This window comes from Myotis daubentonii, chromosome 13 (genome assembly GCF_963259705.1).
Source record: "Myotis daubentonii chromosome 13, mMyoDau2.1, whole genome shotgun sequence".
Taxonomy (NCBI): Eukaryota; Metazoa; Chordata; class Mammalia; order Chiroptera; family Vespertilionidae; genus Myotis; species Myotis daubentonii.
The window spans coordinates 64068444-64081858 of record NC_081852.1 but is presented as its reverse complement, the minus strand read 5'-3'; the positions used below and the strand labels follow the sequence as shown (position 1 = coordinate 64081858).

General features: G+C 64.6%; 1 protein-coding gene and 1 long non-coding RNA gene across 10 annotated transcripts in view; one reads left to right on the top strand and one right to left on the bottom strand.

The window, feature by feature from the left end:
* Positions 1–13415, top strand: part of LOC132214495 (uncharacterized) — a 385317-nt gene that overhangs the window by 235159 nt on the left and 136743 nt on the right. The window lies entirely within an intron of this gene.
* The window catches only part of FGFR2 (fibroblast growth factor receptor 2), a 73643-nt gene that overhangs the window by 27151 nt on the left and 33077 nt on the right, over positions 1–13415 (bottom strand). For all 9 annotated transcript variants that reach the window (XM_059661837.1, XM_059661839.1, XM_059661838.1 and 6 more), the window contains one exon: positions 4375–4498. In XM_059661837.1, the coding sequence (XP_059517820.1) occupies positions 4375–4498 (124 nt within the window). The remainder of the gene's footprint in view (positions 1–4374; positions 4499–13415) is intronic.

Sequence of the window (13415 nt, the reverse complement as noted above, 5' to 3'; positions counted from 1 at the left end):
GTTGGCCGTGGTCTGCGGGCCGCGGGCTCCGCGATGAAGTGACGGCTCTCCGACTGTTTCTTTAAAAAACACGGCGTCGGGTCCTGCTGCGGCTCTCGCCCAGGACAGCGTGCCGGTGGCTCGCTCGCGCCCGAGTGCAGCCTGTCCACTCCCCTCGCTTCTGCAAACACCGCCCCCCCCCGCCCCCCGGCCTTTCTCACGTGGGGCCCAGAGAGGTGAGCGGACCCTCTGTAACGGGAACCCGCCCGCGCCCAGCCCGACAGCTGCCTCGGGAGAGAGCGAACCCCGGAGAATGTCCCGGAATGTTTCCAAACAGCCAGGCGGCCTCGGGTTTCGTTTCTCCACATCAGGCTTTGATTTCCGTTGCAACCTCGCTCTCTGCCCCGAACGTCTTGGACAAGGTCCCGGGTGCCAGCATCTGCACGGGGAGGGCGCCTCCCCACTCCTCCCCCCCCACACCCCCCGGCACCTCCCGCCGGGCGCCATCAGACCCTCCACCGGCGATCACTCCCCGGGGAGGACAGCAACCGGCTCCCGTTCTAACTTCCGAAAAACCGGGGTGAACACCGGGAGCAGCCGGCAGCTGGGGGAGCGGCCGGGCAGCAGGTCCCGCGGACACGAGCAGGGCAGCAGGCGGCCCCCACAGCTGGGCACAGGGGCGGGGGTGGCCACAGGGCAGGGACGGGGCACGGACTCCAGCAGCTCAGGTGCCCCCAGGACCCCACAAGGCCCTGAGCAGGACGGACCCTCCGTCTGCAATGCTGCGGGGCAGCCGAGAGAAAGGCTGGTCAGGGGCTCTGGCCGGTGTGGCTCAGTGGATAGAGCAGCGGCCCTCAGACTGAAGGGTCCCGGGTTCGATTCCGGTCAAGGGCATGTGCCTCGGTTGCAGGTTCCCCGGCCCTGGTCGGGGTGCTTGCAGGCGGCAACCAATCGAGTGTCTCTCTCACATCGATGTTTCTCTCTCTGTCCCTCTCCCTTCTCCTCTCTCTAAAAATCAATGGAAAAATATCCTGGGATTGAGGATTAACAACAACAAAAAGAGAGAAAGGAAAGGAAAGGAAAGGAAAGGAAAAGGAAAGGAAAGGAAAGGAAAGGAAAGGAAAGGAAAGGAAAGGAAAGGAAAGGAAAGGAAAGGAAAGGAAAGGAAAGGGAAGGGAAGGGAAGGGAAGGGAAGGGAAGGGAAGGGAAGGGAGGGAAGGGAAGGGAAGGGAAGGGAGGGAGGAAGGAAGGAAGGAAGAAGGAAGGAAGGAAGGAAGGAAGGAAGGAAGGAAGGAAGGAAGGAAGGAAGGAAGGAAGGAAAGGGAGGGAGGGAGGGAGGGAGGAAGATTGCTCAGGAGTCCTCTCCGGACGAGGAGAAGCCACAGCTCGCTCGCCTCCCGTTCCTCTCCCAGTAACGAACATCCCACCGTCTCCACCAGGATCCACGGGGTTAGGGGAGGCCCTGCTCCGCGTGCTCGCCGCTCAGATGTTACGGAAAAGGGTTTCCTCCCTACAGGGCGCGAGGTGAGTACGCGGCCGACAGATGGGCCGACGGGCGCCTCCCCCGTGTCTCTCCTGTGGTTACTGAAATAGGAAGATTCTGGGCTCTGCGGGGTCAGACGTGGGGCCGTGGCCCGAGGGGCTGGGAGCAGAGGTTCCGAGGCCCCGTGTGAATTCCAGACGGAGGCGGCGGGAAAGCAGCCGGAGGGCGCGGCCGCGATGGGACAGTTGGCTGCACGGCTGGAATGAGGTTCCACCGACTGCACACAGAGGGAACAGGCCGAGGGGCTGGGAGCAGCGCTCTCCCCGCGCCCCCTCCCTCCTCGCGACCCCCCTCCCTGCGCCCCCTCTCTCCCCGCGCCCCCTCCCTCCCCGCGGGCCCCCCTTCGTCACGCCCCCTCTCTCCCCACCGGGCAGTCCGATCGCCGAGCGCCCCGCGTGGATCCGGCACCAGCCCGCCCCCTCCCGGGCGCCCGTCCATCCACGGAGCGAGGAGAAGCTGCCGACCTGTCCTGACGTCAGACCAACGTTGGGTCCCGGCCCCCAACCCGGCCGTGGCTTCGCAGCTCGAGGGGCTGCAGAGAGGAGCCCACGTGGCTGGAGGGCGAGGGAGACCACCAGAGTCCTTCTCCGGCCCAGCCCGGCCTCTCCTGCCCCGGGAGCCGGCGGGGCTGCCTCCGTCGCGTGAACTGAACGGGGCCCCGTGAGGCGCGGGTAGAGGGAGGCACCACGGCCCTCAGGGCCCAGCCGCCCGCTGAAGGCCTCGCCGTAAGGATGGGGGCGTTCCCGCTGCGCCCACGGGCAGGCTGGAGCCGGGTTCTCGGTCCTGGCTCCCGGGCCGTCTCCCTCCCCAGAGGCCGGGCTGGGGTGACCAGGCGCGCCCGCAGGCGGGCTCAGGGGCTGAGCGTCAGCCTGTGAACCGGGAGGTCACGATCGGATTCCCGGTCGGCACCCAGGCCAGGGGGCGTGCAGGAGGCAGCCGAGCCATGAGTCTCTCTCCTCATTGATGTTTCTCTCCCCCTCTCCCTTCCTCTGAGATCAGTAAAAACATACTTTAAAAAAAACAAAAACAGGTCAGAATTTCCTCGTTTACTTAACTGCTACTTTGTTCCAAGAGAGGCTCCAACGTTCAGCTCGGGGATCACACTGGGGCCTTTGTCTCCCGGGGCAGAGGCAGCCGGGACGCAATTTGCGCAACTTCTCCCCGCGGACGGCTGCCCGCTCCGTGCCAGTGCCACCCCCTCGCCCCCCGCAGGCCGGTCCCCGAGGAGCCGCGATCCCCCCAAACCGCCCAGCACCTCGTTCTCGCCCCACAGTGACCGGCTCACGCTCGGGGGGAGGCATTTAGAACGTGTCGCCCCAAATCGTCTCCTTAAGTAGAAACGCTTTCATGTCCAGCTCAGGGCGCGGAGCCCCAGAGTGGAATCCAAGCCCCAGGCCCCCTGAACTCTCCGTGTCCGGGACACGAACACCAACACGAACGTCCGCCACGCTCCTCTCACACGTGAGGGTTCAGCGAATACCTGAACACGGGGATGCCCTCCAGACTCGCCCCATAAACGTCTCTGAGGAAACAGCTCCAGGCTCAGCCTCCTGTGAGCATCACCGGGCCCGGGTACGGAGGCCGCCGGACAGTGAAAGGTTACAACGGCTCCTCCTTCTCCCTGAGACCGACTCGGGAATAACGGCCGCGCGACGCTTTCGAAGGCGGAGCGTCTTATGACTCAACCGATGTCCACGCGATAGAAAATCAGACGGTTTTCTGTTCACTTCTCAGTTCACCCCGAAACGTCAACTACCCAAATCTGTGCCACGTGGTTCATCAGCTCCGGGGATTTCTTCACGGCTCTCGGGGCAAGTCCAAGACCGGGGGTCTCCCTCTTGGGGGGGGTGTCTGTTCTCCGGAAGGAGACACGTGCCGACGAGCGAAACCACACCCGGCCCGGCCGCGTCGGAAATGCCGGAGGAAGCCTGGGGCGCGGACACACGGGGGGGGGGGGGGGGGGGGGGGACGCGGGTTCGCGGCGTCACAACGGGAAAAGCCCTTGGACGACATGAGCCCAGGGGGGCTCTGGGTGAGGCCTCAGCAGCTGTCAGCACCCTGCCCATCGCTTGGTGGGACAGCCCGATGAGCCCAACGCAGGACCTCGGGCAGGTGGCGACAGTGAGAGTCAGGATGGACGACGAGACGGGAAACACGGCTTCTACCGAGAAAGGGACACCCAGCCCGCGTCCCCGCGGCAGGAGGCCGGTCCCATTGCCCCGCGCTCCGCGCTGTGGGTGCTCACGCAGAGGAACACCCGTTCTCCGTCACTGACGGCAAAGGCCCGCACCGGCACGGAGCGAGAAACGGGAGCCCCCGGACAACAGGCCACGCGGTCTGAAGACATTTCATTAAAATAGCACTTTGATCAGAAGGGACTGAGCCTGGCCGGCGTGGCTCAGTGGTGAGCGTCGACCTAGGAACCAGGAGGTCAGGGTTCATTCCCGGCCGGGGCACAGGCCCGGGTTGTGGGCTCAGTCCCCAGTGGGGGGTTGCAGGAGGCAGCAGATCCATGGTTCTCTCTCATCATTGTTCCTCTCTCTCCCTCCCTCTCCCGTCCTCTCTGAAATCAGTAAAAATATGTATAAAAACAAAATAAAACACGTTTCTCCTGCAGTGTCCCTGTCCCCTCCCCTCACAGCGAGCTCAGCCCCGGGCCCGTGGGCCGGTTTCACACCAGGTCCGTCTCGTATGGGGCGACGCTCGGCCGAGAGGCGCACGCGAAACGCACGAAACCAGGCTCAGAAGGAAACAGGCCCCCGTCCCCCGACAGGAGAGCCCGCCCCGGGTGACGGCTCGTGTTCAGAAAGAGCGAGAACCCCGGCCCCCCCGCAGCCGGGAGAGCGACTCACCCACAACGTCGAGGTGGTAGGTGTGGTTGATGGAGCCGCACGCGTTCTCCACCACGCAGGTGTAGTTGCCTTTGTCGGAAGGGACCACGCTCTCCATGATCAGGCTCCAGTGCTGGTTGCGCACCTGCAAGGGCAGAGCGGAGGCGGTCAGCCAGGCCGCGGCCTCAGCACAGAGCGCCCGGCACCGGGTTCTTGATTCAAGTAGTCGGGGGGCGGGGGGGGTAGAGGAAGGTCAGGGTCTCCTGAAGCCGCCCGGCCGTGTGGCTCAGGGGTGAGCGTCGACCGAGGAACCAGGAGGTCGGGGTGCGATTCCCGGTCGGGGCCCAGGCCCGGTTGTAGGCTCCCTCCCCCGTGGGGGGTGCAGGAGGCAGCCGGTCCGCGATCCTCTCTCATCATGGATGTTTCTCTCTCTCCCTCTCCCTTCCTCTCTGGAATCAGTAAAAATATATTAAACAAAAGAAAAGCATCTCCTGAATTCTAGCTGCCCTCAGGCGAGCACGCAGACGGTGACGAACGGGAGCAACGGTCACGGTGGTGAATGGCGAGCAGCGGACACGTGTTCGGACACCAGGCGTGTGGGTGTGAGTCACTGTCACAGGTCCCAGGGCTCCCTGAGTCGGGGCCCCGAGCTCCACCTGCAGTGCCCGTGCCCAGGGACGGTGCACCCCCAGCTGGCCCACCCGCTCGGCCCCAGGGCACCCAGGAAGCGTCCAGGGCCCCCCGAGCCACCTGCACGCCAGGCACGGCCTGAGCCCCCTCCCTCCGCTGATGCGGCTCCCCCAGGCCTCCCATTTCCCCCACGGCCCCCAACGGGGTCTGGAAGCCCCCAGAACATTCCGCTCTCCTCGCTGGCGGGAGCGGAAGAGATGCTCCTGCTCCTGAGAAACAGACGCAGAATCCAAACCCGGAGCCGGAGCCGTGGCGCCCGAGGCACTCGCGGCCCACTCCCCGCGGCCCACTCCCCGTGGCTCACACCCCGCGGCCCACTCCCCGCGGCCCACTCCCCGTGGCTCACACCCCGCGGCCCACTCCCCGCGGCCCACTCCCCGTGGCTCACACCCCGCGGCTCACTCCCCGCGGCCCACACCCCGCGGCTCACTCCCCGTGGCCCACACCCCGCGGCCCACTCCCCGTGGCCCACTCCCCGCGGCTCACACCCCGCGGCTCACTCCCCGCGGCCCACACCCCGCGGCTCACTCCCCGTGGCCCACACCCCGCGGCCCACTCCCCGCGGCTCACTCCCCGCGGCCCACTCCCCGCGGCCCACACCCCGCGGCTCACTCCCCGCGGCCCACACCCTGCGGCTCACTCCCCGCGGCCCACACCCCGCAGCCTACTCCCCGTGGCTCACACCCCGCGGCTCACTCCCCACGGCCCACACCCTGCGGCCCACTCCCCGCGGCCCACACCCCGCAGCCTACTCCCCGTGGCTCACACCCCGCGGCTCACTCCCCACGGCCCACACCCTGCGGCCCACTCCCCGCGGCCCACACCCCACAGCCTACTCCCCGTGGCTCACACCCCGCGGCTCACTCCCCGCGGCCCACACCCCACAGCCTACTCCCCGTGGCTCACACCCCGCGGCTCACTCCCCGCGGCCCACACCCCACAGCCTACTCCCCGTGGCTCACACCCTGCGGCCCACTCCCTGCGGCCCACACCCCGCAGCCCACTCCCCGTGGCTCACTCCCCGCGGCTCACACTCCACTGCTCACACCCCGCAGCCCACACCCCGCAGGCCACTCCCTGCAGCCCACACCCCGCGGCCCACTCCCCGTGGCTCACACCCCGCAGCCCACACCCCGCAGCCCACACCCCGCGGCCCACACCCCGCGGCCCACACCCCGAGAGCCTCAGAGACAACACACGTGGGAAGCACGTCGCCACGCTCCTGCCCACGGGCGTCCACATGCAAACAGACTGCTCCCTGCTGCTCCCCCCGCTTTCACACACGTGAACGGACTCACGAGGACCCAGCGCACCCCCAGGTCAGGCTCCAGCGCATCACTCCCTCCCACAGCGTCTCTCCCTCCCACAGCGTCTCTCCCTCCCACAGCGTCTCTCCCTCCCACAGCGTCTCTCCCTCCCACAGCGTCTCTCCCTCCCACAGCGTCTCTCCCTCCCACATCGGAGCTGAGCCTGGGACCAGGGACAGTGAGGGAATGGCAGGAAGATAACTGCAGGCGGCTCCTCTCACCCCTCCTTTCAGGAATGGGGACTGGCCTGCGTGGCCCCCCAAACATGGACACGCGTCCTGCCTCCGTCACTGACGCGGGGCTACACCCGCAGACCCACAGGAGCCACGGGCAGGTCAGGGCTGGGCCGGAGGGCGCAGTCGGCTCATCCGCGCTCCCGTGTCAGGGCGGCTGTCGGCTTAGAGAGGCAGCGGCAGCCGGGGTGCGGCTCTGAGGGCACTGCCACCCGAGGCCGCTTCTCACGCAGGGTCAGCGCTGCACACGCCACTGCTGCACGCACCAAGCTGTACACGCCTCTGCTGCATGCACCACACTGCACACATCTCTGCTGCACACACCACTGCTGCACACGCCACGCTGCATGCGCCACTGCTGCACGCGCCACTGCTGCACGCGCCACTGCTGCACACGCCACACTGCACACGCCACTGCTGCACACGCCACGCTGCACACACCACTGCTGCACACACCACACTGCACACGCCACTGCTGCACGCGCCGCGCTGCACACACCACTGCTGCACACGCCACTGCTGCACACGCCACGCTGCACACGCCACTGCTGCACACGCCACGCTGCACACACCACTGCTGCACACACCACACTGCACACGCCACTGCTGCACACGCCACGCTGCACACACCACTGCTGCACACACCACACTGCACACGCCACTGCTGCACACGCCACGCTGCACACACCACTGCTGCACGCGCCACGCTGCACGCGCCACTGCTGCACACGCCACGCTGCACACGCCACGCTGCACATGCCGCTGCTGCACGCGCCGCTGCTGCACACGCCACGCTGCACGCGCCACTGCTGCACGCGCCACTGCTGCACGCACCACGCTGCACGCGCCACTGCTGCACACGCCACGCTGCACGCGCCACTGCTGCACGCGCCACTGCTGCACGCGCCACGCTGCACGCGCCACTGCTGCACGCGCCACGCTGCACGCGCCACGCTGCACGCGCCACGCTGCACACGCCACGCTGCACACGTCTCTGCGGCCCACGCCACTGCTGCACACGCTACTGCTGCACGCGCTGACGCCGAGGTCAAAAGGAAGATCCGCTCACCACCAAGTCTTAGGAAGGACCAGGGGCTGAAGGCTGGACTCTGCTTTTTTTTTTTAAAATAGACTCTCATTGATTTCAGAGAGGAAGGGAGAGGGAGAGGGAGATAGAAGCATCAATGAGAATCACTGACCGGCTGCCTCCTGCACACCCCCTACTGGGGATGGAGCCCGCAACCCGGGCATGTGCCCTTGGCCAAAATCGAACCCAGGACCTTGCAGTCTGCAGGCCAACACGCTATCCACTGAGCAAACTGGCGAGGGTTTTGTTTGTTTTTCTCTTTTAATAACAGCTTTATTGAAATATAAATTAACATACCACATGACTCAGCCATTGAAGTTGTACAATTCAATGAGTTTTGGTATGTTGTTATTTTTTAAAACTATGGTAACTATATACAACAAAATTTACTACTTTAACCATCCTTTAGAAATTTTTTAATTATCTTTTAATCTTTCTTGTTGAAAGGGTTACAGGTGTCCCCTTCCCCCCACTGGCCCCTTATAGCCGCCCCCATAGCCCTACTGCCTGGCCCATGGGTTGTGCACACAAGGTCTGGGGTTGATCTCTCCACTCTCCCTCCCCCGCCCTCTCGCTGCAGTTCCGCAGTCCGTTCGCTGCTTCCATGTCTCTGCATCTACTTTTGTTCATCAGTTTATGTTGTTCATTCGATTCCACATACGAGTGAGATCCTGGGACACTTGTCTTTCTCTCACTGGCTTATTTCACTCAGCGTCACGCTCCCCAGGTCCCTGCAGGCTGCCCCCAAGGGTAAGGGATCCTCCTCTTCGCAGCTGCACAGCATTCCATGGTGTGACTGTCCCACAGCTCTTACCCACGCGTCTGCTGACGGGCACTCGGCTGTTTCCAGATCTCAGCTCTTGTACATGGTGCTGCGATGAGCATGGCGCACACGTTCGTTCTGATGGGGTTTCAGATTCCAGGATATCGTCCCGGAAGGGGGGTCGCGGGGTCAGAGGGCAGTTCCACGTTCCATTTTCTGAGGAGACGCCGCGCTGCTTCCCAGGGGCTGGCAGCCTGCGTCCCCCCAGCAGCGCACGGCCGAGGGCCCCCTTCTCCCCGCATCCTTGCCGAAGGCTGGCCTCTTCTCCACAAAACCACCAGCAACGCACACAGGCGGGGTCCGAGCCGCTGGTCACGGAGCCCCGCCCCTACCTGGCCGAGGACACTGCCCGGGGCCCAGCCTCGGGGGGCTGATGACAGACAGGCACGCGCACCCCGCAGGTGACGCGAACGCAGTGAAACGGATCCGGAGGCCTCGGACCGACAGCCGAGCAGGTCTGCGCTCTGGGCTGGGGGACATCCCCCTCGGGTCCCGGCTGGGACAGAGCCTAGCAGCCGGACCACAGCGAGAGGCGAGGTCCCTCCCAGGCCGCCGGCACCTCCCGCAGAAAGCACTGCGGCTGCTCTGACGGAGAAGAGGCGGCGCCGACTTTCCCAGGACAATTCAAACGACCCAGCCCGGCCGGCGGGGCTCAGGGGCCGAGCGTCGACCTAGGAACCAGGAGGTCAGGGTTCGATTCCCGGTCGGGGCACAGGCCCGGTTGCGGGCTCGATCCCCCGTGTGGGGCGTGCAGGAGGCAGCCGATCAGTGATTCTCTCTGGTCATTGATGTTTTTCTCTCTCTCCCTGCCTCTCTGAAATCAATAAAAATATTTTTTTAAAAATAAATAAATAAAAATAAAACTCTGCCTAAATCCCAGCCCCTGGCGGCCAACCTGGAGCTGTTGGCCCAGAGCATGAGGCTGCGGGGCCAGCGCCCTGGCTCAGCTCCCAGCGAACGGCCCCAACGAGACCCGCCCTCCCCCAAAGCTCTCGGGGTGCCAGGGAGGGGACTCCCCCGGCTCTGAGCAGCCAGTCCTGGGAGGCGACTCAGGGTGAAGCCACAGGCCCGGCGTCACCGAGCCCGTAATCCCGCACGCGGCCTGCTGTAAACACGGGTCTCTGAGCCCCTGCTCAGATGTCGCTCCCGTGAGCCCTTAATCGTGGCCAAGGCCCGTTTCTGGGCCCCGTCCAACCCGCCGACGTCTTTCCAGAGCCGGGATCCAGGCTGGGCACACGGCGTGTTCCCAACGGAGCTGAACCCCAACAGGCGGGAGGCACACCTGCGGCCGGCAGGCCACGGCCACGGCTAACCCGGCCCGGGGCAGCCCGTCTCCCGGGCCGTGGCGATCCCTGCTCACGGCACTGGCCCTGACACCGACTTCCTGGAGACGCCACAGGTATTATAAAATCACACGTTCACACGGATCAGCGCTTTCAGCACGAGACGCACACTGACCCCGGGCCTGCCCTACAGAAACCCCGGTGCTGGGTCAACGCTGGCCCGCGGGGCGATGTCTGGCCTCGCACCTGCGGCTCCCGCCACGCCTCACACGCCAACCCAGACCCACGCGCCGTGGCACTGCCCACGTGGTGCCCTCGGCCACCAGCTGGGGGGCTGCGTGGTCATGCGGGAGGGGCCCCCCCAACAGTCGTGGCTTCACGAGAAGCTACGAACAGTAACTCCCTGAAGGCGGGGAGCGGAGGCACGCGGACTTGGGGGGTGTTTTGTGGGCTTTCGGGGGTTTTGTTTCTGGTTGTTAATTCACTCAAGGACATTTTTCCATTGATTTTTAGAGAGAGCCCAGGGGAGGCAGGAGACAGAGAGAAACATCGATGCGAGAGACACATTGGTTGGCTGCCTCCTGTACGCGCCCCGACCGGGGCCAGGGATCGAGCCCGCAACCGAGGACGGGCCCTTGACCGGAATCGAACCCGGGACCCTTCAGTCTGCAGGCCGACTCTCTCCACTGAGCCGCCCCGGCCAGGGCTGTGCTGTTTTCTCAATATTCTGTTTCCACACCCCAAGTCAGTGTAGCCACCGTTCCCACAAAAACGTACGCTCCTCACCAACGTTCTGTCGGAAGCCCCGGCTTTCTGGTTTTCCTGCCAGTTTGGGCCCAGGCGGCACAGCAGCTTCGCCCACGGAGGAGGAGATGCAAACCGTCATCAAAGACGAGGCCTTTGTGCCCAGCCAGCGTGGCTCAGTGGTGAGCGCCGACCTATGAACCAGGGGGTCCCAGTTCGATTCCTGGTCAGGGCACAGGCCCGGGTTGTGGGCTCCACCCCCAGTGTGGGGCGTGCAGGAGGCAGCCGATCCGTGATTCCCTCTCATCATTGACGTTTCTGTCTCTCTCCCTTCCTCTCTGCTCTTCCCTGAAATCAATACAAAACATATTTTTTAAATGAGGCATTCGTATGTTCCCACCTGGTGAGATAGCACGTTATTGATAAATGGAAAAGCAGTGGCTGAATACAAACATGAACACTCATGACCCCCTGGACCAAGTTACACGCGTGCACAGCCCCACGGGTGTGCAGAGGCCTGGCTCCATGTGCACGGCCATATACACACGGCTAAAACCAGGAAGAAAAGGTACTAAATGGTTAGCAACACTTTACATAACGAAGTGGTAGGGTTACAAATATTACTTTCTTCTCCTCTTCACTTTTCAAATTTAAACAGGAATCTTGCGCACACACGTGCACACACACACGTGCACACACACACGTGCACGCACACACACCCCAAAAATAAGTGATGTGAACCAGCTTCTTGGGCCTCCCGTGCCCCTCCCCCCCCGCCTCCCCGGCCCCCAGGCTCCCCTCCCCCCTCCCCCCCAGCTCCGCCCCCCTCCCCCCCACCCACCTCCCTCGCCTGCATGACTGTCATGCAGACCTGTCGCCTGGCAGAAACTCGAGCCACAGGGACGGGGACCCTGCAGCAGCCAACACGTGCGCCTCTCCCCGCCCCTGCCCGTGGCCCAATCTCCGTGGAATCGTTCCCTGCGGTTCCTCTGCAGGAGCAGACGGAGCGGATGGGGCTGCAGACCTGGCTAGTTCCAGGCTCTCAGGGCTGACACTTCGAGGCCGAACAAAGCCGACTGGAGCATGTGGCCCAAACCCTCGCCCTGCGAGACAGAAACCAGATTCCGCAAGCACCCCACACCCATCGCCACGGAGACCAGAGGCAGCTCAGACAGGTTTCTCGGAATCTTCATCGCCTCGATCCTCCCGGGCGCCCGTCACCCCCTCCCCCAGCTACCTCCAGGGGACAAGTGGGAATGCGGGTTTCATTTAGGATGATGACACCAAAACACAAAGGTGAAAGGTCAAAGTTTGGCTTCCCCGTGGCACAAAAAGCCCAGACATTTCCCAACAGCCAGGTGTGCGATAAGCAGAGGCAAACACGCAGGAGCCGGGAGGCACGCAGGCTGCGCGCCAGGCGGCTGCGCCAACAAACACGCCCGACTCCCCTCCACCACCGGCCGATGCACAGGGGACAGCCCCCCTCAACCTCGGCCGTCACCACGGCGCCCCACGAACGCAGCTCAACACAGACAAAGTGCTGCCAGGACGCACCAACTCTCAGGGCCCCGGCCACGCCCCCGGGGGCCCCAGGCCACCCCTCCGGGACGCGTGTGCGTGAACAGGGTGACACGTGTCGAGGGCTGGGCATTTACAGCTGCAGATGGGAGCCAACACCCGTTTAACCTTAAACACCAAGACGTTTGCTTTGCAGGAGGTGCCCACGGAGCAGGGCTGGGCGAGCCGGGTTCTCGGGGCGCGAGAGCTCCCTCCGCTCCGCTCCCAGCCCCCATCTCCCGGGACGCGGGCGTGAGCGCGGACAGCCGTGCCCTGCAGATGCTCGGAGAGGAACCGGGGGCAGAGTGCCAGCCGGGCACCCACTGCCTTTTGAATTAACTCTGAGAATCTCAAGACCTGCCCAGTGGGTGTGGCTCAGCGGCCGATGCCGTCAGGGCGCAGGCCCGGGTGCGGCTCGGGCCCTGGAGGAGGGTGTGTGGGGGCAGAGATGGATGTTTCTGACGTAGATGTTTCTCTCTGCCCCTCTGCCCTCCTCTCTCTCTAGAAAAGCCAATTAGAAAACCTTTAAAAAAAGAAAATGGTGTTCTATGTTGTCTTTTCCCGGAGGCGGCGCCCTGTGGCCTCTCCGTTCTCGTGCGGCCGGCGCGTGGCGTGAGCGATGGCTCTGAGGACGCCCTTGCCCCGGAGCCTGAGCGTCACCCAGGAATGAGCTGGGGACGGAGCCGCCTGTTAACGACCTCGGCGCCGCTGGCTCGGCCGCACTGAAGTGAAATAACTGTTCCGGGTCCACGAACTCTCAGCCAACGAAGGAGCCTCCGTCGCGGTGACGCCCGAGGCCGGTTTCCAGGCTGGAGGGACCCAGGTTCACGACGACCATCGACCTGCTCACTCTTAGAGAAACAGACATTTGCATGGATCTCGGGCGGCCACGGCCTCCCTCCCGGACGGGCACAGGCCGGGGGCGGGCCTAACCGCGAGGGGGGCTCATGCTCTCGGGGACCACGTTGCCCAGGAGATGGAGGTCTCCGTCTCCCCCTGGCCAGTCCCAGCAGCCTCCGGGGCCCCGTGAGGTCATTTTCCTGCTCCCCCACGCGGAACGTCCAACTCCTCTGCGGCGAAGCCCCAACTGCACCCAGGCCTCTGCCTTCGACGGGGCGACCTCCAGGCCGCTCACCCCGCCGGCCCCAGCCTCTGCCCCGGGAGAAGGCCCAGCCCGGCACGGAACGCCCCCTGGGCCCTGCCAGCCAGCACGCCCCGTCCCACAGGGCACAACCCCGGCCTGTGCCTGGCCAGGAATCGAACCGTGACCTCCTGGTTCCTAGGTCGGCGCTCAGCCCCTGAGCCCCAACGGCCGGGCACCATACACTTGAAAGTCCT